Consider the following 26,131-nt stretch of genomic DNA (forward strand, 5'->3'; position numbering starts at 1 on the left):
CCATATATTTATGTTTATGTATTATGTGAGGTTATAATTATGAAATGATAAAAATGAAAATTAGTTTTAAAATATTTCTCCTCCTCCTATGAACCAAAAATATAAGTAATTAAAATATTTCTCCTCCCCTTTTCTCAATTGAACCAAAATACGTATGTAATTTAAGTTTCTCCCCTTCTCTCCTCTCTATTCAAATATCTCTCTTCTCCTCCATCATTGAGCCAAATTGACCCTAAAATTATGACTTAAGTTATTCTCATTTTCCTTCTCATTTGACCTTTGCAGGTCTCTATCATATTTGTTGACATAGATAGGCATAACTAAAAGTAAACACACGTGAAACAACATGAATAATATAATGTATATTCTTTAGAGTCCCTCAAAAGATTTGGAATATCAAAGCAATATAAATTGAAATGTGAATGTATCATAAGTTTTACACCATTAAGATGTTTAAGTTGAAATATAATATAATGTATATGCTTTAGAGACCCGCAAAATATTTGGAATATCAAAGCAATATAAATTAAAATGTGAATGTATCATAAGTTTCACACCATTAAGATGTTTAAGTTGAAATTATAGGCTTATTAGGAGCTATAATTACAAACTTATTGTAACCATCTTTTGCATAAACAATGTTGCTCAACACAATAACCTTTGAAAGGAAAGGGACAATCTTCATCACACTGTTTATCGTAATGACAAGAATAATAGTCTCCTGTAATGTAAAACATAATGATAGGAATGTCAACAAAATATGATAAAAGAAGTGTATAATCAGGGGCGGGTCTGGACTCACAATATTAGTGGGGCAAAAAAATTCTGTCAAATAATTAAATAATACTAAATTTAATAAAGACGTTACACGAAATCAATCAAATGCTCTAGCAGAATACTCGTGCATAGGGACGGTTGAGCGTGTTGTGTTCTTTTTTTGGAAGCAAGTCGCAATTGCGTATAAATTATAAAAAAAATAGATTCATGTATTAATATATGAGTAAAAATATAGACACATTTATAAACATAAAAGATGTTTGTATTAATATATGAGTAAAACTATAAAGTAAACTAATAAAAAAAGTATAAAATCCTTCAAAAAAAAAAGTATAAAAAAAAAAATTGGTGTGGCACTTGCCACACCATGCCCTGGCCAAATCCGTCCCTGGTATAATAAAGAAAGTTATTTGAAAAGGATGAGAGAAGGGGTTTACCGGCAATTACACCATTTAAAAAACAAAACAAAGAAATAAAGAAGATCATAACATAAACAAATTTGAGAATTTCAAACATATTGTTTCTCATTTTCTTTTGACAAACATTAAATTTTTGTATCAATTTATAAAGATTTTTTTTAGCACTTAAAGAGATGCAAGATCTCCTTTATAAAATTAATATCGTTATAAAAAGTCTTTTACATATAACCATGTGTTGTGTTTGTCCGTCGAGATCAATATATGGAAGATCTAACATGAATAATATTTACCAACCTTTCATTATACTTTATTTCTTTTATAACCTTTCTTGATAGATAGGGGAAAACCCAGCACAAAAATATAATATTATCGAATAATAAAGTTTGTTTTTATAATAAAAATGGAATGATAACAAAGTACGGTAATGAACCAATGAGATGATAATACATACATTAATTTGTGCCTAAATCGTAAGCATTGTAAGATGAAAGTTAACGCGTATCAAATTGTTTTTTTTAAACATTTAATGTATATATCAAATATGACAATTGAAGGTACAAGACAGATGTGTTCAAATTGTTGTCATATTTACAACCCTTTATCAAAGATGTAAGAAAGCACATGAAAAGTGCAGAGAGTTTGAATTGCGTTTTGTCAGACTTTACAATTTGAACGTTTTTGTGAGCAATAAATAGGCGGAGAGAGACAAAATCACACAACTTAATTTAGATTAGTTCAAAAAAACTCAAACTAGTTGCTACCTTTAGTCCTCTCTTAAAGAGAGATTTATCTTTGTTCACTTAAATGACTTAATCTATTATTTTACAATAACAATGATGAATATTGTTCTCTGACCTCAAGTTGCAACCATTAGAAAAATATAAAGTCTAGTCTTCTAAATAACCTGACTAAGTATTCTCCATGCCTCTTCAAGAAATTCAATAGAAGTAGAGTATATAGTGTTCTCAACAATCTGGCTTAGTACAATTGAGCACTTTGAGGAACAAGTACCCCTTTCTAGAAAGTTTACCATTGAATCTCGGCCTAAGAGTCTTTTTTTTTTTTTTTTACAAAAGCTAAGACCTAAGAGTTTAAAATAACAATCTTATCTTAATTGAAGTTATAACTCTCTAATAAGCCACATAAATGTTGTTTATTACCTTTATTTATCTCCAATTTAATACGATCCTTTATTTTTTTTGGTTACATAATACGATCCTTTAGTGTATGGAATGCCTATTTTTCTTTAACTTAGATTAATCAGTCTTTTATTGTTTTGTTTAATTTTTTACATTTATTCAAGTGTTAGAAACTTTTTTGTTTTTTTTTTTTGACAAAAACAAAACGATATTCATTCATTCAAATCGATAAAATACATCAGAATCAAGATCGCTAAAAACGTAAAGGATGAATCTGCGAACAAACTCACAACACCCAAATTAATAGCATACAACAGCAAAATGCCTACAAATAATATGATAAAATCTAAATCACCAGAATAATCTTGCTTCTGGATCTGCAACGTTGACGTCCAAATCATTGATTGAATCTGTGATTGACTGAAGCTGATCTTTCAATATGAACCAACGAACACCGCAACAAGATGCCAAATCAAACAACGCCGCACAAGACGACGAACAACACAAGGTCGCACTCAGACGACAAAATCACGAAAAAACACAAAAGAAAACGCTTGATATTTGTGAAAATCACTTATTTAGATCGAAAGAAAGGGGGAAAAAAAAAGATGCAGAGGGGTGATTTTAGGTCAAAAAATGACCTAAAACCACCCCTCCTCAATAAGTGAAAGAGAAGGAAAACTTAGAGAGAAGTTGGAGTTTCTCTCACTAAAAAACTATTGTTATGCTTGTGCTTTGATAACTTTTTTGTTGGTAAGTGATTGGTTCTTGACAAGTTGTATGATTTGTTGAAAATCTGGATGAAGGTTGGAATATTGAGTTGGAAGTTACAACACTGGGGTCCAAGTAGAAGTGAACGCAAAATTGGCCCAATGGAAGGAGGCTTGCATCTCAAGTGATGGTAGTCCTCTAATGATCAAATATTACATTGCATGGATAATGAGTAGTCTATTACTTTTACCACCCTAGAAGTTTCTTACGCGTCCTATTTTTTTCCCAAAAATACCCTTTGTTCGGATTTTAGAATCCGAAACTAATTTTTAGGTTTTTCGGATTATATAATCCAAAATATGCTTTGCCTATATTTTTAAAGAGACAGTGGTTCTGGCAGAATCATACTCCTGACACTGAGAATATCTTCAGGCGATCTCAGCAACGTGACAAACATATCAATCCACGGGGACATGATGTGCTAACAAAAAATTGAGAACATGCTCCTCACATCATCGTCGTTCGTTAACTCCGGACGACTGAACGTTATTCTCTCCTCGTCGAACGATGGATGTTCAAACCAAACGTATTCCACCATCCTTGTGTCTCCGGGGTTGAGTCCTTGGTTGATTTCATTCAGTTGATCCTTGAGACCTTTTAATGTGACATTAATGTACCGAACCTTGAACAACTGAGGATTTCCCCCGTTGAAGCGTATGCAAACACTGAACAAATAAGCTATTGTTTCAGATCTATACCATAAAAAAAATTAAACAATCAAAGAAAAACTCATTCAAACATTTCATCAAACACTTGGAATGCAAATTATACATAAACCCTAAAACTCATAACTACAACATAAACATGCAAATATCTAAACAATTAAGCAATATAAGTCATTTATATGTAAATATTGTATCATTTCTCGCCAAAAAAATAAAAATTTAAACAAACCCTAAAACTAAAAAAATCTAATTTAAGAGGAAAAATCTAACATATAAACATAAAAGGTTAATGATGTTTGATTATGAAAACTTACTTGTTATTGAAATGTTGTTGGATTTGAACTTGAAGAAATTAGGGACTTAGTTGATTTGAGAGAGTTTTTGGAGATTTGAAATGAGAAATGAGGAAATGAGCTACTGTCTGACCTTTAAAAGGACACGCAGCGTGGGTTAACTCACGCTATGTTCAGCGTGACTTAACTCAAGCAACGTGAGTTAACTCACACTGGGTTATACACACGTGTAACTTAACTCACGCTGGGGGCATTTTCAGAAGTGCAGTTGGGAATGAGCAAAATGTGACAGGAGAAGAGCATTTTTCATGTTATTTAAGCACTTCACCCTTTTAGGCTTTGTGATTGGGGGTTGTGGATTTGATGGACAGCTTGGCCGAAACTTGAAAAGACTCTTCAAGCACTTCACCAATTTAGGCTTTGTGCTTAGGGGCTGTGTACCAGATGCATGGCTTGACCTATGCATCCGCTGCTATAAAGGGCCCCAACATGAGAGTGAGGAAGGTCGTGACCTGAACGCGTGAACCATGTACCATGTAGGCTAAGATTTCACCCACTCTAAGCAAAACTTGAAGAGCAAGTAGCTGCTCGAAATAATATGACATAACTACCGAGCCATTATGAAGAGAAACCTGAATCCTCTCCTATTCATAAAGGCCTTTAGCTAACCTTTATCTATTTAATCTTTATCTCCCAACACACTATACATCAAAGGCTTAGTACCTGACACCTGCCTACTAGGTCTAACCCTAAGTTCACTACTGTGAACATTTGACACCCACCTCAGGGCCGCGGTAGAGATACTCTCCGGGCTCACTATGTCAATCTAAACTAGATGGTGCAATCAACACACAACAAGACGTTGTATGCCATCTAGGTTGTGGCTGAGGACCTGAACAAGGCCATATCTAAACATAAGTTTAGTGAATACAAAAAGAACAACAAGCCGACGTTGATTATGATCAAGGAGAAATTGAGAACCATCAACTCTTAATTCAGATTCTCATGAACAATTTATCCTTTGATGAAAGTCATTAACCACTTGAACTCAATTGCCTTTTAAATAAAAGGTTTTTAGGTTCTATGATCGACACAAATCAATTTAATTGATTTCACTAAATCAAATAATCCACTCCCTCCGAGGAAGCCACTATTTGATTTTTTTTTTGGAGTTTATACTTTCAACATTCTAGTGATTTTCATGCATTTATTAGCCAACGATAACTTGGTGCTACTTTGGGAATGAAATTGAAGACATCTCACCCTTAGCTTATTGTAACTTTCACTACCAAAAAAAGCTTATTGTAACTTTATAATTTTCATATTCTCTAATCATCTTTGTTTTTTGAGTTTATACTTTATCCACCATTAAAATACACGACCTGTTTTTCTTTATCATTTAACTGTCATTTGTTCTCTCATGTTTGATGTTTAATGATTCAGATTTAATTTCAAAAATTAAAAGGATTTTCTATAGAAAAGGTTATTTTCGATATAGCAAAGGGCTTGAGTGCAACTCTTAAATTTGATATTTTTAAAAAATAACTTTTAATACCACCTAAGCTTTATATTTGGCACTCAACTAAACACCAATTGCAAGTCAGTATTATAATGCCACATCTACTTGACACATTATTATGCCACATCCACAACAGAGCACCCCATATTGGGTGTTTAAGTGGGTCCCCTATGTCCACATCATTAATTTTACGGAAATATTTAATAAATATCAATTTTCTCCAACCTAGCACCTCAAAATAAATTATTAAATAGGCTCGACCAATAACTTTATATCATAACCTTTTTAACAAAATTTATTCATTTTACTAAGATTTATTAAATGAGACCCATGAAAAATGGAGAGAGAAAGGGTGCTTCCATAGCCACCCTTCTCCATAAGCACCTATAGGTTATACTCCACAATGAGGTGCTAAATAGGTGAAACACACACCATTGTGGATGGTCTTAGGGGTAAAACTGCGGATTTACATAATAGAGAGACAAAAACTTCATTTAAACCTTTATATAATTTAGACACATAAATGAAAGAAAAAAAAAAGAAGAAGAAAAAATAATTTTATTATTATTATTATTGAAAATATTGTTCTATGTATATTTTTTAGTATGTATTTATAAATTTAAGATTTGGCAGCATTTAATGTTGCAATGCTTGGAAAACAAGCGTGGCAACTGCAAACCAACTCGGAAAGCCTTGTCTCAAGAATTTTTAAAGCTAGATACTACCCGAATAGTCGTTACCTAGATGCTAAGTTGGGATATAATCCAAGTTTTGTTTGGCGAAGTATTCTCAGCGCCAAAGTGGTGGTTCGACAAGGGGCTCGATGGTAAATTGGCACTGGTTTCAATATTCCTATTATTAGTGAACCATGGATTGGGGTAGGATCCAGCATTCCCCCTGTTGGTGCCGACATGTTGGCTCTTCAACCTTATTCTGTGGGACATCTAATTGATCAAGAGGTTAAAGCCTGGAATGAGCAGTTGGTCCGTCAGTTATTTGCAAATGATACGGCCCAAAATATTTTAAATACTCCTCTACATCATCAGGTCCAGATGGACAAGTTGATCTGGAAGGCGGAGAAAAACGGGCATTATTCAGTAAGAAGTGCCTATCGCATTTGCATCGAAGAGGTCATAAACAATGATCTTGCGCAAACCTGGGTATTGGAGTGGTATCTGGAGACTGAAAGTACCCCCCAAAGTCAAGAATTTGGTGTGGAGAATTTGTAGAGACTGTTTTCCAACACGGGTGAAGCTGCGAAGCAGGGGTGTCAACTGTCCTTCAGAGTGTGTCAGGTGTGAAGACCCCCACAAAGATAGCTACCATATTCTTTTTCATTGCCCAACAACAGTTGATATCTGGCGGACATCCAATATTTGACATTTGATTTCTCCGTCCCTGAATCAGTTTGATAATGCTCTTGATATAATCTTCAACTTGTTGCAAAGGTTGTCTACAACTCAAATTGAGACCATCGTCACCATAATGTGGAGTATTTGGAAAGCTAGAAATCTCAAATTATGGCGACAGGTGTCAGATTCGACTGTTACAATCCTGGAAAGAGCAAAACACCTTCTAGAAGGTTGAAGAAATGCTAATCGTAAGCAAGTTCCTACTAGGCAGGAAAATATATCTTCCTATCCAAGTTCTTCCCACCACAACGAGGATGCAAACTTTAGATGGAGGAAACTGAGAAGTGGCAGATATAAATGCAATTCGATGCCTCCTTTCCAAATACCACAAATAAGGTAGGATTGGGAATGTGCATCCGAGACTCAGATGGAAATCATGTTCGCTCAAAAACAATGTGGTTTACTCCGGTTTAGGCCCTGGGATTACATCATGCGATTCGGTGGATACATGAACTTCAACTCACAAATGTTGATTTCGAGGTTGACTCAAAAAGAGTAGTTGATTATTTCAACAAAGGTCGTGGAGATGTCACCGAGTTTGGTTCTATCATGGACAGTAGTATCCATTTCTGTAACACTTATTTAACAAATTCTCATGTCGAGTTTATTAGGAGGCAAGCAAATGAGGTTGCGCATACTTTAGCTAAGGCAATCACATCTAGTACTAGCTTCCAGGTCTTTGATGATATTACAACATATATTATTGATCTGATTTTTAATGAAATGATATAAGTTATTTTCCCTAAAAAAAAATTGATAGTAACCAAACCAGAATTACCTCATGTTGGTCAATAATACATAGTGAAAGACGAAATAATTAAACAACAATTAGTTAGTTAAATAATTGTAACATATAACCGTGATTTTAATGCTTTTGTTATGTGATGGACCAAAAAAAAGCAAAAAGTTCAGCAAGAAAAAGACATGGCCCCACTCATTAACTATTTTGGTTGCACTTTTTATCAAATTTACTTACATTATGTGACATGTCACATTACCAACACATACACATCAAACAACAAACTCCATAATTTGCATTATTCTTCTCATCTCACACCTACACCAACCCTCCCATATCTAATCTATAATCTAACTATTTCTATCCAATCCATCTCAACATAAACACAGCAGAAGAGAGAGAAAGATAGAAGAAGAACAATAGGGTCAGTGTTTCTTCTCTAGGGTTTTTCTTAATTCTTATACTTTCAGTTTCTGTAATAAAAAATATATATAATTTAAAAAATTTCTTAAAAAAGCAATAACACCCTTTTCCTTATAGATCTTGTACACTCTCTGTTTCATTTTTCGTACAAATACACACGTGTTCTTATTTATTTATTGTTTTTGAAGTTTATGTTTTTTTGTCATGAAGATTCTTAAGATAAGGAAAAGTTCCATAAAGGGTAATTGTTCTATTAACCTTTCTGACTTTTTTTGTCTGTTGAGAAAGAACTGATCTGTTATTTTTGATTTGTTTGATGATAGATGTTTGTTGATGTTGTAATGAAATTGTGGTTATATTTTTATTTGGTGGTGGACTTTTTGCTACTATAATGATGGAAATGCATTTTTATTTGGGGAAAAAAAGTCTCTCGTTTATTTTCCTGAAAATGATTAATTAGTTGTATGAAATTAATTTGATTTTCAAAATATAATTCATGTTTCTTACATGAGAATACTATTAGCTGATGCTGTCTTAATTAGTGCATGTTTGGATTGATTGTGAGTTTGACAAAATTACTGTGGCATAAAGTGATTATGGTAAAGTCATCGTCAATCCAAACATGTACTAATTTATCATTCTTCTTTAGAAAGAATCATATGCTATTGGAGTTGTATTGTATAGCGTTCTATTTAATTTTTCCTTTAATTCTCAATAACATACCTAGAGATGCATAAAAGTTCATTTTTGCTTTGAACCCTTTTTTTAGAGATGTCTCTTTAATGTTATTGTTTGATATTGGTTTCCTGTTTCCATGCTGATGATCCCAGTTCCATAAATTACTAGTTCAGGCAACATAGCGTCTATAGTCACTATGAAGCATTGACACATACACGAGCGACGTCACTGACACTGACATGTCGACACTGGTAATAATTTGAGAAAATGGAAGGGATTGAATGTAACCACATGCGTATATCAGTTATTTCTAAGTATATATTCATATCATGCTTGTTAACTTATTATTCTCCCTTGGCAGAAGTTGAATTTTCAGAACTAAATTGTGCTTCCTTTATCACATGGTTTCACAACTTTTAAAGTTCACCACATAGTTCAGCTTCAATATTTTTTTTTTAGGATAAAAATGATCTTTTTTCTGTGTTAGTCATTACTAATCATGGAATTGTTATTTAATTAAAGGAGCAAGCGAAGTGTGGTTTAAAGATGGGTTCTTTATGCGATTTTTGCGGAGACCAGAGGTCTTTGGTGTACTGCCGCTCTGATGCTGCTTCCTTATGTTTGTCGTGTGATCGAAATGTTCATTCTGCTAACGAACTTTCTAAGCGTCATTCAAGAACACTTGTATGCGAGAGGTGTAATTTACAACCTGCATATGTGAGGTGTGTTGAAGAGAAAGTTTCACTTTGTCAGAACTGTGATTGGTCAGCTCATGGTACCAATCCATCCTCTTCAACACACAAGAGGCAATCAATCAATTGCTTCTCTGGCTGTCCTTCGGCTTCCGAGCTTTCTTCAATATGGCCCTTTTTCTCAGACATCCCTTCTACGGGTGAAGCATGTGAACATAAACTCGGTTTGATGAGCATTAACGAGAAAAGTGACAACAGTGCCAGGGTTCCTCCAGAAAGCAAGAGTGTGTCTGGTTCAGCTCAAGTGGCCGATCTTCCAAGCAAAAACAAATCTGGCGTCGACACATCTTCAATACCCGAGTCAAGTGCCAAACCCCGTATTTTGAACCAGGCGCCCGGATCTTCCAATGAACTTATGCCTAAGGTATAGCTTCATGATTTTGTTTTTATCCTAGTCTTGTAACTGCAATATGTTTGTCGCACAACGGCAGTCAATGAAATTACAAAGTTTCTCTGAATGAATTGTTTGTGAAAATTTGTTTGACGGTTTGTTTTTTTTCCTCTATCTTAAGTTATAGATGATATCAAAGCTATTAATTAGATGTGATGGAAAATCTAACAACTGAACAATAATTAAATTGCAAGCTTGAGATGAATTAGTTATTTTTTTGTATGTTAGTTGTTTAATGGTTACAGTATACATATCTAAGTAGTTTCTAGTCAAATGATTCTTTTGGCGGTTTGCCTTGGTTTTGCCCCTTTATTGTTTCGTGTCTGTATTTTGTTCACAGAATTGTCAGCCCTCCTGATTTATCAGTAGCTTGAACTTCAAAGCAGGAACAGGTGAGCTTGCATGCTAGTAACTTAGTACCTTCAGCCCATGTGATTGGGAGAGTAGCCAATTTGATTAAAAAAGTATGTTATTTTTGATCTGATTGTGCTGAAAATAATTTAAATGCTCCATTTTGTAATTGATATGAATGTCATTAGGCTGAATTAGTTACTGTATTTATGGTCTTGTTCAGTTCTTCATTTCAATGTTCCAAGAGGATTCTCTTTCGTGTGTGACGGGTATTATTGACACATCATCTCAAATTGTGGTCTTTGGGTTTTGATGATAGGGAAATGAAATGTTAAGTGGTTCGAAAATATATGCATTTCTTCTCCTTGTCACCTATGTACATGTATAATTGTTCTTGGGTTTGGTATCTATGTTTTCTCTCTTTCTCTGTGCAGCTTGATGACAGTAGATGGCATAATGATATGTTTGCAAAGAAACAATAGCCTTGCAGCTTACATGCATTGACGGCCACTTGTTAACAACGACGACATTTTATATGATTTTTCTCTCTTTTGTCTTGTTTAGTGAAATGAGTTACACAGGTTTTACCTTTCTTATTTAATCTCTCATGTTGAATCTACAGTTACTATGTCCCAGCAGAAAGGCTCCTGCACTATGTGAAGATGATAAGTTGCTTGGTGATTTCAACATAGATGAGATGGATTTTGAACTTGAGAACTATACGGAACTTTTTGACTTTGCTCTCAACCACTCTGAAGAGTTTTTTGAAAATGGTGGTATTGATAGCTTATTTGAGAGAAAAGACATGTCTGCTAGTGCTGGTGATTCAAATTGTCAAGGCGCTGTTTCTGCTGAGGTACTCAAATCTCATCACCCTTTGTTAGCTATAATTTTGGCTTTTCTATTATTCAAGATTTATCCGTTACATGTCACATAACTGAGTAAAGTGTCCTCAGTGTTGTCCAACATTGGTGCAATCGTGATATAGTGTAGCAAAACTTGATATAATTGCTACTGGTTCATAGAGTTGTCCAATACCAGTGCAATAGTGTAGTGAAATTTGAACAAAATTGCTATTGTTCTGCTATACGCTATTTGGTATTAAGTGTTGTCAAATAGTGGCTATAGCACTTAGCGTAGTGGAATTTGAACAAACTGCTATTTCAACGATCTGTGATTGACAACACTGTGTATCCCATTACCTATAGAGCTGTGCACCTGGGCATTGTAGAGAAATCAAGTTCTACGCTATAGACTGATCTTCTAGTCGGTTCATCATCTGTGCTATAGACTGATCTTCTAGTCGGTTCATCATCTGTGTATACTATTTCTTGTTATCTCCCGATCTCTGGTGATAGTGAGCATATTAACTTAAGTTATTGTATTTCAATTCCTTAAGTCCTTTATATTCATTTGAAGGTTTACTTGTTATATTCACTCACATAAACTGCATGCATTTAAGTGAGTACGAGTTTCACTTTCAAGTGATTGCATGTTTACAATGTGAAAGTCATATTTGACAGAGAGAACATTTAGTTTCCTTTGGGGTCCTAGTTTTATAGGTTTTGTATTTCTTGCGTTTTATACTTATTATCGTATCTAAACTTCTGTTTTTAGGGGTCATCAGCAAGGTTTGTTAGTGCTATCCAACCAGAATGCAGCAATGCTGCATCTGCAGATTCAATATTAAGTGCTAAAACTGAACCAGTTATTTATTTTACGGAAAGGCAATCAAACCTTTCATTTTCTGGCGTTAACAAAGATACTAGTGCTGGTGACTATCAAGAGTGTGGTACTTCTTCAATGCTTCTCACAGGGGAGCCTCCCTGGTGTCCTCCTTGCCCCGAGAATTCTATTCAATCTGCTACTCGCAGCAATGCTGTCATGCGTTATAAGGAAAAGAAAAAGAATCGAAAGTAAGTTCACTGTATAGATACTATTTACATACCCAATGGCGTTGATATAATTTTACCTGTGGTTGACGTAAAAGTAACAATAGCTGTCATCTGCTCATGTTTTTGTTATGGTCTTGGCATGTATTATTATTAATTTTAGTAGTTGTCGTCGTTAATTTGTTTTACCTATTCTCATTGTTTTACACCATGAATAATAACACATTCCTACTCGATCATCTCTATCAAAATCCGTTTTTTAATAAAGACATTTAAAGCTAGGTCCATTTTAATGGTTTTCCAGATGTTGTCTAAGGTTTTCTTCTAATCTTGTAATCATACTACCTTCTCTCTAATGTCTCTATTGATCTTATTCTTAGGTGTCCAAACTACCTTAAAAATCTCTTATTCTTTCACATATTTATAGTTTGCTTTTGTTGGCACTTCACGCCCCTCAGCCATTACCATAACACTTTGTGAACGAACTATCTCGCCATTCCACAGTTTTCAGTTCACTGAAATGATTAGGCGGTAGTAATAAATAGAATAGGTTTAAGAAATTTCTCAAAATAAAATAAAATAATACTACTTGTGGAAATGGTGATGGTGTTTTTGCTCAGAATTCAGGAGATTTGTGCATATGAGTGCATGCTGTGCTATTTTCATTGAATACATATTGATACTATGAATTATGTTATACCTAATGCGATCAGCCAAAGACGGATAGAATATTGTATTGGTTGTTATATATGCCACTGAGAAGAATAACTATTACTCCCTCTGTCTCATATTATGCGTTTCATTTGAAATATTTGTCTCAAATTATTTGTCATTCTATAATACCAGTACAATATTTAATACCTTTCTCCAATGGTACCCTTATTTTTAAAGTAGTTGCAAATATATGGTGTGCAATTTATCAATTAAATACAAGAACATTTTAGTCTTTAAATGCTATTTTGCATTTAAAATTGGTATAAGTAATCTTTTTCTTTAGAAGTGTGCACATTCCAAATGAGACACATAATATGAGACAGAAAAAGTAGCGAATAGTATGCTAGATTTACTTATAATCTCAAAGCTTGGTCGCTATATGGGTGAGTTATCAGTTATGATGAATGCCATTTCAGGTTTGATAAGAAAGTAAGATATGCTTCTCGGAAGGCAAGGGCTGATGTCAGAAAACGTGTGAAAGGCCGGTTCGTCAAAGCTGGGGAAACATACGATTACGACCCTTTGAGTCAAACCAGAAGCTACTGAGTTTACACTTTTTAACCATGTTCTACGAAAGGAAAGAAACACTCAGCAAAAAGAATAGTATATTCTTCTAAAGAATGGATGAAATTTGATGCAAATACAAACCGTCTGACTTAACGCAGGAGCCTATAATTTCTTCAAGAGAAAGAAGGTTGTAACAAAGTCATATTTCAATGAATTGGCAGTATAGGCTTGGAAGGGAACGCGCATCCTTCACCGCGAAGGATATCCAAATCGTGATGTCAGCTAACATGTCACAAGGTGCCCCTTCAAGCAATGTGCCTTGAATTTTGATTCCTTTTATGTGGCAAAACATGGTTCTTGATTCTAGTCTAATGCACAATTCGTTGTCAGTCCTTTGGCCACGATATTTTTCACGGTTTGCATTATTCATGTTAATTTCACACTAATTTAAGCCTATATGTATGTAGAACTGCCAGAGATGGCATGCTAAGTGTCACTGTTGTAGAAAATAATGTTTTGTCCTGCATACATGTAGATGGAGTTGTAATTGCTAAATAGTTACTTAGATGAAAATTGTACATTTGAAGGTTATGTATAGAATAGGATGCCATTTATCATGATGATAGGTTGAACATGTATTGCTAGAAGCTTTGTTGGTATTGTTTGGGTCAATGTTTGTATTGTGTACTTCAATTGTAAACCCTCTTTAAAAGAACTGCTACTATTTCTAGAAATTTATGTGTATGTTAAAGTATGGAGTCTTGTGTTTTTTACTTCATTCATTGTTTATTGTAAATTTTATTATCTATATTATTTCCCATAGGAATTTTGAGATTAAAGCCTTGAATTTTGCTCTCCACCCAGCACATTTTGCCCGCGCCCTGCAGCTAGGGATGGCAATGGGTACCCATTGGGCAGGGTACCATAGTGCCCATCCCCATACCCGCGTTTTAAGAAAATCCCCATACCCGAGCCCATACCCTCGTGGGCAATAAGTTTGGTGCCCGTCCCCATACCCTATGGGTATCTAAGTGCCCGTACCCGCACCCATTACCCGCACTTTCACAAGAAAAAATAATAAATAACAAAAAATATCACAACATAATTAAAATATGATATGAAATATGTTAAATCAACATATAAAATATTACGCATCATATTATTTAGCCAAATAAAAAGCATCTAAAATATAAAAAACAATGCATATTACAATAATTATCAAAGACTTAAGATTAATTAACTAAATTTAATATAAATAAAATTATTGGTATAGTCTATATAATGTGCGGGCATGGGGCGGGGTGGGCACTAGAGTGCCCGTACCCGCACCCATACCCGTTCAAATTTGCGGGCAATTACCCGTGCCCAAGCCCATACCCAACAATGCGGGTATTTACCCGCCCGCCATGGGTATTATTTGCGGGTGCCCATTGGGCTTGGGTCCAATTGCCATCCCTACCTGCAGCCATGCCAAAATTACCCTTGCGCATGTTAAGTAACGCAGCGTAAGTTAACTCACGCTGCGCAAGTTAAGTGACGCCGTGCAAGTTAACTCACGTAAGTTTTAAAATTCCAAAAGCATGGCTCTGTGGATCTTCTTATATACCAGGCACTGGTGATGAATGAATCCACAATAAATTCCTTTGAACCATCATATGTAAGCCACGTGGATCTTCTTAATTTCATACCTTGAATTGAAAAAAAGGAATAGTAACTGCATCTATTTCTTTAAGCTATAAAGCAGAACAGTGACCTTGTAAGTACAATAACTAATAAGCATTGAAAGTAGCATAACCATTGAAGCACCGTCAAAAGCTCTAGATACCACAAAAGATCAAAACAGACTAGCGTGAGTTAACTCGCGGGGTGCATGAGTTAACTCACGCAAGTGTAAAAAAACGGTTTTTACACATACGTGACTTAAGTCACGCTGCGTTAGTTAAGTAACGCATAATTTTACACTTGCGTTAGTTAACTTGCGTAAGGGTATTTTTGGCATGGCTGCAGGGCGCGAGCAAAATGTGCAGGGTGAAGAGCAGAATTCGTATACACATGCATGTACCCAAACAAAAATATACACAACACACACCGACACACATAAATCACAAAACAACTTAATAACATTTTGGGAAATGTTAACTTGTGCCCTTGGGGCATAAGTTAAGAAGACAAATGTAGAAAGTTTTTCTTGGAATTTGTACATTCAATGTCTTAAAAGTTGCAAAAGTTATACTTTCAATATAAAATTTATTTTTAATTTCCTTTTTAAGCTCTTTAACTTGTGCCTTAAGGGCACAAGTTAACATGACCCTAACATTTTTTATCTCTCATTTTATGATCAGTTTACTAATAACATTTAATTCATTTAAATGGCTCATTAGGGCTCCATAATTGGCCAGCCCCGTACATGGTGAGAAATGAGACATTTGTTCTCGTTCGTCGAACACACATAATAGAGTTTTACCAACAAGTGAGTTTTGATCAATGAACCTAAATTCTAAATAAACAAATTGTATAACTTTGTCAAAGGACAAGAGTTACATTCCTAATAAATAGCTATGACATCAATTGACAAGAATCGAGATTAAAGCACTTATCCCATGAAAAGGGACTTGATAGAGAACCCGGTTGGTTCGAAAAGATCCTTGACATCTAAGGATAACTCTACCGTTAAGGCGTTAACAAATTGGTAACATCGTGTTGAAATATCAAGTGTAAGTAATATGTTTCACATCAGAAGAGGACACATAAACCTAATGCCTTAAATGTTTGGGTTAAAGTATGGTGTCTCTCTCACTTGTATAATTGTACAAGGTTCGATGTGATGATCCTCAGACCCTCTCATGACGAACTAACAACATCCCTATGGCACAGGGTAATAACACTTTAATATTGGAGAAACTTGAACCAAACTCAAAATATGGATTCAAACCTTAGCTAAGGTAGTAGCAATAATGATCCCAAAGGGTCTTGGTAAAAATCTTGAGTTTCTTCTTCTTGGGCATGCTCCAAATCCCATACATGGTGAGATCCTCAACATAGATAACAAGGATTCAAACATAAGTGAATATAATGTGAAGTACAAATAACACTTTCACGCACACAAACACTCCATGCCGTGCATGCGAAGTACAAATAGCAAAATTTGAAAACACGCTAACTTCGCGTTCACAGTCCTCAACTTCGAATACACGAAGGGAACATAATGTGCTTTTTCCCACACATTAAGGTACTTTAACCTTGTTATAAATAATTAATTGTAAGGCAGATGAACCTATACACTTAAAACACTCCCTTCACTAAAATCCTACTCGGATAAGTTTTGGAGTGTTACACTCTCAACCTAAGCAACTTACTACTAGTCCCTCAAATTACCAAAATTTAATCCGTGTAAGTAATTTTGCACGAGATAACCACGTGTTCTTTGAATATCACCCTACCTTTTGCCTTGTTAAATGGTAGGCTTGTCTTGTAAATCAGAGGAGTTGTTGGAGATGATGGCCTCTACATCTTTGAAAATCCTTACTCTTTATCCTCACATTTTTTTGGTGGTGGTTAGGGTTTAAACTCCAGACCTTGCATATATTATACATTATCCCTACCAACTGAGTTATGCTCACGATGACCTTTATCCTCACATTTGCGGTTGAATGAATCTGTATCAAATCTAGCCTGATGTAATTTCGTTTCTGTGTAAACCTGCTCCGCTCTAAATATTTCTACCACTTCAATAAATTGTGTCCCAAAATTCTATAGTCACTAAATCTATTTATACTAATTATTGTTTATGTTTCGACCAACCACACCACACCACGATGAACTCAAAGAGGCTCTTAAAGTTATGTCAGATATCTGTGCCAGCTAAACTAAAGCCTCTACTGAATTTTGATTACACTTGACATAAATGAGCAATAAAAAAATTCAGATACAAAAATAATGACGCTTGTATTTTAAAAGTTAAACGTGAAATAATAAAACACCTACAAGTCTAAAACACAAAACTTGCACCATCATAATAATCTTTCTCTTGTACTGTATATTCGTGGTACTACATGAAACTAAAATGTCTTATATCTTTGATATTATCAATAGAACTTGACTAAAATATGAAAAACAAAAAGAAATCAAACATCAACCATGTGTGGTGTGGTCACCAGGATACATTTGAGTATAAGACTGATACAATCCATAAGTTAATGTAATGATGTAACTTATGTGGAGGTTGTGTAAGATTTTAATTTCAGTCCTGCGTTTTTGATTATTGTCATACAGATACAGTATATTACACAGACGCCACTGCATGGTTCCTTTTTAATCACACATGAGGGTTTAGGTTGAGCCAAATCGTTTTCTAAATAAGTGGTGTCTCTTTGCTGGATCTTTCGGCTTGCTCTTGATCTGTTGGCCTTTGTTACGCCCGGTACTGCATAGGGAAGAAACCAATTAGCATCAAAGAATTTAATAGTTTGTGATTTTGTATTAGTTAACACATCAAGTTCTTAATTAAGAACTCAAAAAGGAAACCCAGCAACTTGAGATGTACTACCACAAGGCAGGCGTTATCATATCAGGCAAAGAGGATATCGCACCTGTACTCCATATAAACCATCCCTTTTGCACCTGACATTGCACTCATTGATCCTTGAGAACGACGAGCACTTTTAAGAGCTAATTCATCTGCATCATCTTCTAGTTGCTCTAATCCAACTGCATCATCACCAGCATTCAATACCTGATAGGTAAATCAACAACTCAATTCCAATTCAACAGGGATACAGATGGAAACCTTTCCGAGTAGTGCCAGTTGATCATCGAGATGATGATAGTGCAAGCGAGATCCTTCATCAGATGGAGGCAAGCTTGTAATTACCTGTTACATATAAAAAAATAAAAATAAAAAATAAAAAAACTATAAGCATATATAGATTGAGACCTTGGCAAGATAGTTTCGGTGGCCAACAAACATTTCAAATTCTCAAGCATGGCATTGGGACCACAGTTCGAGCAGGTTTTTTAAACAATTGAGCACAAAAAATAAGTTGTCTTCATGCAATATTTGGCACAGGATTGACACAGTAGCAATTAAAAGAGAAATTAGATCAGTGATGGAAAAACAAGGAGTATATATATAATTTTTGAGTAAAAAGCAAACTACAGAAGGATGAAGATTGAATAGCAAATGGTCCAGAGCTGAGCTCCTACAGAGAACAATGTTCTCTGTCCATAACCAACACCAAAATGATATTTCCAAGATACCCCCTCCCACTCTCCCTCAGTCTCAAATTCTCAATATAACAGAATCCAGTACACAGATAATCTACCCCTTTCTCTATCTGCCGCATCAGCATTCTTTCCATTCCTCTTATTTTTCCTAACATAAATTCCTCACAACATGGTCTTGGACAGCTGATATGCTACCTACCCATTTAAGCCTACAATCCCATTTGGCGAACACAAATACATTAGCTAGCTCCTTTCTCTATCTTCCATTTCCTTCAACAAACCTAATGTCTTTCTAGAGTACTTCATTCGAACAAACAAGCAACTTGGTTATAGTAAACATCACACGCACCAAATAAAAGCTTGTACTCGTTCACAGGTCCTTACAAGTTACAAATTGCTTTGTATATTTCAAGAAGGGAACTTCTTTTAAGTAGGTTATGGCATAACAGCAGAGCAATAACTAATTGAAATGTTTCACTAGGATTAGTCCAACAATTTAAATTAGACAAAGGGTGTGTTTGTTTTAGCTTAAAAATAAATAGATTTTCTGTTAGAAAAATCTAGAGATTTTTTTTTTTTAAAAAAAAAAAAGCTATTTGTGTTTGTTTACTACCCAAAAAAAGGTGTTTTTTTTAAATGATTTTTAACTAGTTCATGTGTATCCGAAGCTATTGTGTTTGTTCACTACCCAAAAAAAGTGCTTTTTTTATATGATTTTTAACTAGTTCAGTGTGTTACCTCCTTGTATTTAAAAAAATAGATTTTGGGAAAAGCTAATCCTAATAGCTTTTCATTTTAGAGTCAATATAGATTTTTTTTTAATAAAATGATTTCTAAAAATCCTAAACAAACACTAAAAAAATGACAAAAGTCTTTTTTTTTCTAAATAAATTAAAACAAACGCACCCAAATAATCATTCTTGCCCCCAAATAACACATTGACAACTTCAGGTCCAGTAAAGTAAATGTACAAATTCATGTTCATCTTGAGGCAAATTACCACAAGTGCAATAGGGAGTGAGCCGAAAATTGAAAGAAAATACCTTAAAGCTGTAACCCTGATCAATTAAAAATTGCTGCCTCTTAGTTGAGTAATACATCTCCTGTAAACGAAAGCAGCACAATACATTACACCATTAACTCCTTGAATAATAGTTAAAGTATTATTTTCAAGTGGCAACATGATCCAATAATCAATAATATATGGCCTGACATGAAATAAAAGTATACCTGGGTATCGGTCGACACAAGGGAATAAAAAAATGCATTATATTCCTCTTTGCCACCAGCCATCCTATCCTGAAGCTTTCCCTGCCATTTAATTCATGAATTTAAATCAGCAAGAGAGCCCACTGGCAAAAGGCATTATTGACAGACAAGTAGACAACATAAATATCATGCAGCAGAACTTCCCACTTTCCACAACAAACAAATGAAATTTAGAATTCAATCTGTAGGATGGGTATGGTGAACACCAATAAATTCAGAATTAATAAAATAAGAATAAAGTCACCATAACATACAACAGGGAAATAATAATAACACAGAGAGAAGACTTTAGAAACTGACCTTTGCCCTAAGAATACGACCCAGACGCTGTGCTTCTTGACGCCTTGAACCAGCATGTGAAGAGATCTGAATTATAACATTTGCTTCAGGAATATCGATTGAGTTGTCACCAACCTGAGAATAAAAGAAACGATGCAAGGAATCAGATATTGATTTATTATGATAATAAGATGTTAACATAGCCCACAATATCAATAGTATTAACAAGAAGTACTAAGGCAGACAGCTATAAAAAATAAAAAATACTACACATTACAAAATATTAGCTAACCTAATGAAACTCGTAAGGATATACCCATTCTAACTTAAATAATATATCCTCAACAAAATGCTAGACCAGTATGTGCTTTAACATATTCATGAAAAATTGAAAAGTAAAGCAAAGAAGCCTCACAATAAAACAAAAGAAAACAGGAACAGATACCTTGGAAAGAAAAATGGTATTTACATCTTTGCTGGTTTTGAATGCCTGTAGAATTTTTGTCCTCTCAACATGGCTGCAAATAAGGTATATCAGAACTTAACATGCAAAACAGAAAACCCCAAAACAAAGCTTCAAAATACGTCAATTTATGTCCACAGCACCTTGTAGCACCATATATCATTGGTTTGCGGAGTTTCATGGCATACTCGGTGAGAGCAAAAAGATTATCAGCAAACACTATAATTTTATCACCACGTGCCCTTTCATGGTAATTTATGAGAAACTCACATGCTCGGAATTTATTTGGATTCATCACATAAAGGGCCTGCACATGTAATGATCAACAATTAAGATGAGTGAAATCAAGCAAGTAAAGATCATCTCATCACATAAAGAGCCTTGCGCATGTGTGAAGATCATCAATGAAGATGAGTGAATTCAAGAAGTGAACTAGGAAAAATTTTCAAGCAATTAATAATTTTCATAATGATATTTCAGTTCTTTTAATAATCAAGACAACCTAAACAGAAACTGCAATCTATCATGGAAAATAATGACAAAATTCCACAATTGCTCCTTATAATTTTAACTAAAGATTTACATAGTTCCCAGAGGCTTCACCTGTCTCTTCTTGGAGTTCTCTTTCTTTAAATACTCAGCGAAAAATTCTTTTGTCATTGGACACCATACTTCAGCACACTGTACATTTGCAATAAATCCACCTTTTACAAGATCCAACCAATTTGCCTCATACAGTTTGGGACCAATTAGGAAGTTCAGATCTGTAATACGTTCATCCTCTCTCACAAGTGTAGCTGCAAATTTAACAATTATTTCACTCAGCAGAAGAGGCTTTGGTCATTGTCAAGATGTTATTAAACCAGTGCATAACGGCATACCTGTGAGCCCAAGTTTGCAGTGAGATTTAGTGATGCTAATGACTTTTCGAAACATATGGGCAGGAACCACATGCACCTGTTTATCATGCCATGTACAATGCATAAGAACAGAAAGAAGATTTCAGGCAAGAAGGATATAAATATTACCATAAATTTTAACAATTACCTCGTCCATAAGCAGCAATCCCCATTCTCTGTTTCTTATTTCTTCAATGATCTTTTCAGATTCTTCAGACCGTTTACCCCCAAAGGCAACCATATTATATGTTGTCACAACAACTCCAGCGTTACCACGGAATCTCACTTTGCTGTCAGATGTGAAACGACATATTTGTTCATCTCGGATAGTTGACCATAGTTTAAACTGAAAAGCCCACTGATCCACAGAGACAGCATTTGTTGCCAAACAAAGACAGCTCTTTTTTATCCGGGAAGCTGCTGAAACACCAACTAGGGACTTTCCGGCACCACAAGGTAGAACTATGATACCGGATCTTGCTCTACCTGAAGGGGCAGATGATAAAATTGCACTTAGAACAAGTAATACATGTTTCAATGTGCTTTTACATACACCACTGTTGTTTAAGTAATTAAGAAATGCTTAAAGCTTCACTATACCAGCACTAAGTTATGCTAATCCAAACCCCGTTAACAGAATATTTTAGACATAACTTGCAATACTAGCACATAAAGTTCTAAAGTTATACATGCCCTTGCAAAAGCTGCCAGCCATACCATTTCCAAACATTTTACTAAGGCTCTTCTCTTGATATGGCCTTGGTTGTGCTTGGGGCTTTAGTTCCATCTCGAGGTCTGGGTTCACCTGTAGCAAAAAAAAAAAAAAAAAAAGAGTAACAGCGAAATAGTTAAAACTCCATTACCATAAATTTGCAAGATAATAGCATCCTTAAATTTACTTATTATTTTTTAAAAATGTTATTTGATTGGGTAAATAAGAATAAAATAGTTTAAATTAATACAATTGAAAGAAAAAAACTACAACAAAACTTGGTATCAACTTTATATATAGGTATATTTGCTTTTCAAAAAAAAAACTATAAATAAGTATAGATATTTTAAAACAAAAAATCAGTCATTTAATTGGATAAAGAATGATAAAATTGTAAATAAAATAATTTAAATGAATGGTAAAATTGCAAGAAAAAATCTACACGAAAAGTTAATATCCCCTTTATACGTAGGTATGGATAATCCTCAAAGATTTCAACACCATGAGTATATAAAGCATTACTTACTGTATCATTTCTGAAGTCATACTCCTCCAACATAGGATAATTTAAGGCATTTGGCAAACAACGTTGCTTTACATTTTCAACCTGTACACAAATCACAAATTTTAATAGAGAAGTTTGATATAAAACAATTCCAACAACTCTAGTGTGATTTCTGATAACAATCTGGTCTACTCTTTGAAACTCTTGTTAGATTTTCACACAACATAAATTTAATCTTCTTAGAAGCTTTTTGTCGTGAAACTCAAGGAATATTTTGGCCCTATATTATTAAGGCAAAACTACACCATAATTCCATTAACTTTATTTAAAGTTTCAAAAAGGTCGTTTATCCTTTTTCAGTGTCAAGTTGGTCCTTTGTGTTAAAAAATGTCAACAATATTGGACCAAACTTCATTTTTCATCTAGGAATGTCACCAGAAGTCTTACTTAACCATTTAAAAAGATAAATTACATCTTCAATTCATCCATATAACATCTAAATTACGTCATAATGACCATTACAATATGTAACTCATCAATATCAACATCATCATATTTAGTTTTATTTAAGATTGTGATCTCATTGTTGCCAACAAGAGTCTAATTTTGGTGCTGAGTGATGAAACATTCTTCGTTGTCTATTATTTGATGATCATGTTCACAAATTGGTAGCAAGAGTGGACTAAGAATGAAAGTAGGATCAAGCGTGTAAACATTTTTAACGATTAAAAAGGACTAATTTGACGCGAAAAAAAATAAACAAAGGTCTTGTTTGAAATTTTAAATTAAGTTAAAGAACCCCCTGATGTAGTTTTTCCTATTACTCGAAATTCTACAATACAATCTATGCACTGCTGAATTTGTTTTCTTAAAAAAGGGAAGTGAAATTGCTATCATTTTGGTGACAATATCATAGATGACAGTTGAAACAGGGATGTATCTTAGAAGCGTTCTAAATAATCAAACTTGTCGATCTGCATTTAAAAAGTACATGGAATAACAATAGATTTTCATCCCAGACAAAAATGCATCATTAGATAGTCTATTTATTCAAATCTGTTTTCTAAAATGCAATACATTGGATTCTTCCATTTTCTTTTCCTGAGACATGAACGACCCAATCAAACATCATTTTTCTCATGACAAATGATGGATCGTTGATTAAATTTTGTGGTCTATGCCTTTATAATAATAATACGACTAAATGGAAAACAAAGAGATTAACGGCATTCCAGTGAAATATCCTGCAAAAAAAAAAAGTATCCAAAAGCTCAAATCTAGATTACCTGAGAAGGATCAATTTCGAATGCATGAGATTCTTTCTCTTCTGCAACAGCCGCTACTTCTGCTTGATTTAGCAACTCGTCATGAGTGCCTTCGATCTCACCTAGTGCTTTGCTGATTGTAAATCCATCTCCATGAGTACCCTAAACAAAAACAGGAACAGGGATTCTAAACTACAATTGTATAGGGGATGGAATCCCAAGAGGGTGTAAACTGCAAGACCAACTGCAATATTCATGGTAGTGTAAGCAAATGCTATTCCCAATCACACTCAAAAAGTCAGTGTTAAAAGGAAAAAACCTATGAGAAACTAATCGAATACAACATGGTACCTCTTAGGTTTTTGGATTGGGTCTAACCCATGCTTACAGGCTGGTTTTGTAGGATTGAGTGACATCTAACACAAATTCAAAGATAGTACGAAAACCTATCCATCAGGTCACCCGACCATATTATACACGAAACAGGTCCAATAGTGATGGGTGTGGAGGGGTGTTTTGGAAAGAAAAAAATATCACTTTGAAATTACAGAGAGGTAGCATGGCAAACCCGCCAAGAATAAATAAGGATCATACAGTGAAGCCACTCATCACCTTGGGTATAGAGACAGATGGTCAGCCTAAGCTATTCAAACATGTTAAATAATTACCCCACAAACAAAGGATGTGATCACTAACCTCAGAAGTGATCCTTGCTCGCGATATAGCATCATCCCTGAGCAATGTCTTCAATACCTGCAAAATTTGTTACAAAAACCACATGAAATCTTACCAGAAATGATTGGTAAAAGTAGTAAGATCGATAATTATTCACATGATTTACACACCTCTGGAAATGGAGATTCCACATAGTAACGATTCTTCTTAAGAACGAGTTTGACTTTCCCATAATTTGCAGTAGAATCATGGATAAACCTAATCATCTCTTTAGGAAGCTTGGTCTTAGACAACTTATTCAAAACTGCTATAATTGTTTCAGTTTCTAGACCAACCGAAACCGCAGCATACAGCGAATGTGGTGTAAGATTGTATTCGTGCATGGACTCCGGCCTATCATTCATCATCAAACATTATAATTTCACAGATTATGATATATATATTTCTGACAAAATAAAAATAAAATTTTTGTACCTGCAAACAGGCTCGGCGATGGCAATGAGAAAATCATAAGCTTGTTTGTACAAAGGAGAGAAAGTCTCAAGGAAAATGCGGCCATTGTCACAAGCCCAAAGAGGACGATTTGTGTGATCCGGTTTCAACTCTAATTTGCTAAAATCCTTTGTTTTTCCTTCTGATTAACATAACACAAAAACACTTAATCCCCAAATAAAAAACGCAATAATCTAACCCTAATGAGATAATTAATTGAAAATTAAGATTACCGTCGTCATCGTAAGCATCATCGGCGAATCCTTTTTTAGAATGAAAGATGAATGTACCGTGTCCCATTAGGGTATGATGTTTGTGTTTATTTTTAATAATTTTCGTTTTTATATATCTGAAGCACGCACTGTGAGAATGGAGAATGAATGAATGATTAGGAAAAGCGCGAGTGAATATGCTTTATTTATACTCCGGGAGGGAGGATGAAGACGGTGCTTGTAACTTGTACACGTCACTACTATGGGCTGGGCCTCGACCAAAACCTTCCTTCTTCTTTTGAATTTTGCTCTCCACCCTGCACATTTTGCTCGCGCCCTGCAGCCATGCCAAAATTACCCTTGCACATGTTAAGTAACGCAGCGTAAGTTAACTCACGCTGCGCAAATTAAGTGACGCCGCGCAAGTTAACTCATGTAAGTTTTAAAATTCCAAAAGCATGGCTATGTGGATCTTCTTATATACCAGGCACCGGTGATGAATGAATCCTAGTTGTTCTACTTCTAATTGAATATACCAAACACAATAAATTCCTTTGAACCATCATATGTAAGCCACGTGGATCTTCTTAATTCCATACCTTGAATTGAAAAAAAGGAATAGTAACTGCATCTATTTCTTTAAGCTATAAAGCAGAACAGTGACCTTGTAAGTACAATAACTAATAAGCATTAAA

At 34.6% G+C, this 26,131-nt stretch overlaps 2 protein-coding genes and 1 long non-coding RNA gene across 13 annotated transcripts; 1 reads left to right on the top strand and 2 right to left on the bottom strand.

The window, feature by feature from the left end:
- Positions 1-37: 37 nt before the first annotated feature.
- LOC146923076 (uncharacterized) lies at positions 38-1,406 on the bottom strand. The gene is made up of 2 exons (XR_015010885.1): positions 1,215-1,406; positions 38-721 (listed from the first exon to the last, which is right to left on the bottom strand). It is a non-coding gene; the product is annotated as an uncharacterized LOC146923076 (long non-coding RNA).
- Positions 1,407-8,054: 6,648 nt separating this feature from the next.
- Positions 8,055-14,196, top strand: LOC146923077 (zinc finger protein CONSTANS-LIKE 9-like). 4 transcript variants are annotated; one of them, XM_085715820.1, is made up of 5 exons: positions 8,055-9,086; positions 9,358-9,951; positions 10,952-11,185; positions 11,947-12,245; positions 13,352-14,196. In XM_085715820.1, the coding sequence occupies exons 1-5, from the start codon at positions 9,075-9,077 to the stop codon at positions 13,479-13,481; spliced, it is 1,269 nt and encodes a 422-aa protein (XP_085571946.1). In that variant the 5' UTR covers positions 8,055-9,074; the 3' UTR covers positions 13,482-14,196. The 4 variants fall into 4 exon arrangements, with proteins under 4 accessions (XP_085571946.1, XP_085571948.1, XP_085571949.1 ...); XM_085715822.1 differs by having other exon boundaries at positions 8,055-8,398; XM_085715823.1 differs by having other exon boundaries at positions 8,055-8,162.
- A 3,248-nt stretch (positions 14,197-17,444) lies between these two features.
- On the bottom strand, positions 17,445-25,614 carry LOC146923078 (general transcription and DNA repair factor IIH helicase/translocase subunit XPB1-like). 8 transcript variants are annotated; one of them, XR_015012701.1, is made up of 18 exons: positions 25,458-25,614; positions 25,207-25,366; positions 24,903-25,125; positions 24,754-24,810; positions 24,079-24,219; positions 22,814-22,894; positions 22,293-22,380; positions 21,724-22,061; positions 21,558-21,633; positions 21,280-21,473; positions 20,820-20,983; positions 20,659-20,731; positions 20,235-20,348; positions 19,896-19,976; positions 19,709-19,768; positions 18,229-18,312; positions 18,032-18,149; positions 17,445-17,865 (listed from the first exon to the last, which is right to left on the bottom strand). XR_015012701.1 is itself a non-coding variant. In XM_085715824.1 (18 exons), exons 1-18 carry the CDS (start codon positions 25,522-25,524, stop codon positions 17,772-17,774), a joined length of 2,238 nt encoding a protein of 745 aa, XP_085571950.1. In that variant the 5' UTR covers positions 25,525-25,614; the 3' UTR covers positions 17,445-17,771. The 8 variants fall into 8 exon arrangements, 4 of the variants coding, with proteins under 4 accessions (XP_085571950.1, XP_085571952.1, XP_085571953.1 ...); XR_015012702.1 differs by having other exon boundaries at positions 17,989-18,149; XM_085715824.1 differs by having other exon boundaries at positions 18,032-18,174.
- Between the last annotated feature and the right edge of the window lie 517 nt (positions 25,615-26,131).

Source organism: Medicago sativa, chromosome 5, assembly GCF_051527215.1.
Source record: "Medicago sativa cultivar Bolivia chromosome 5, Bolivia_mono, whole genome shotgun sequence".
NCBI classification, from domain to species: Eukaryota; Viridiplantae; Streptophyta; class Magnoliopsida; order Fabales; family Fabaceae; genus Medicago; species Medicago sativa.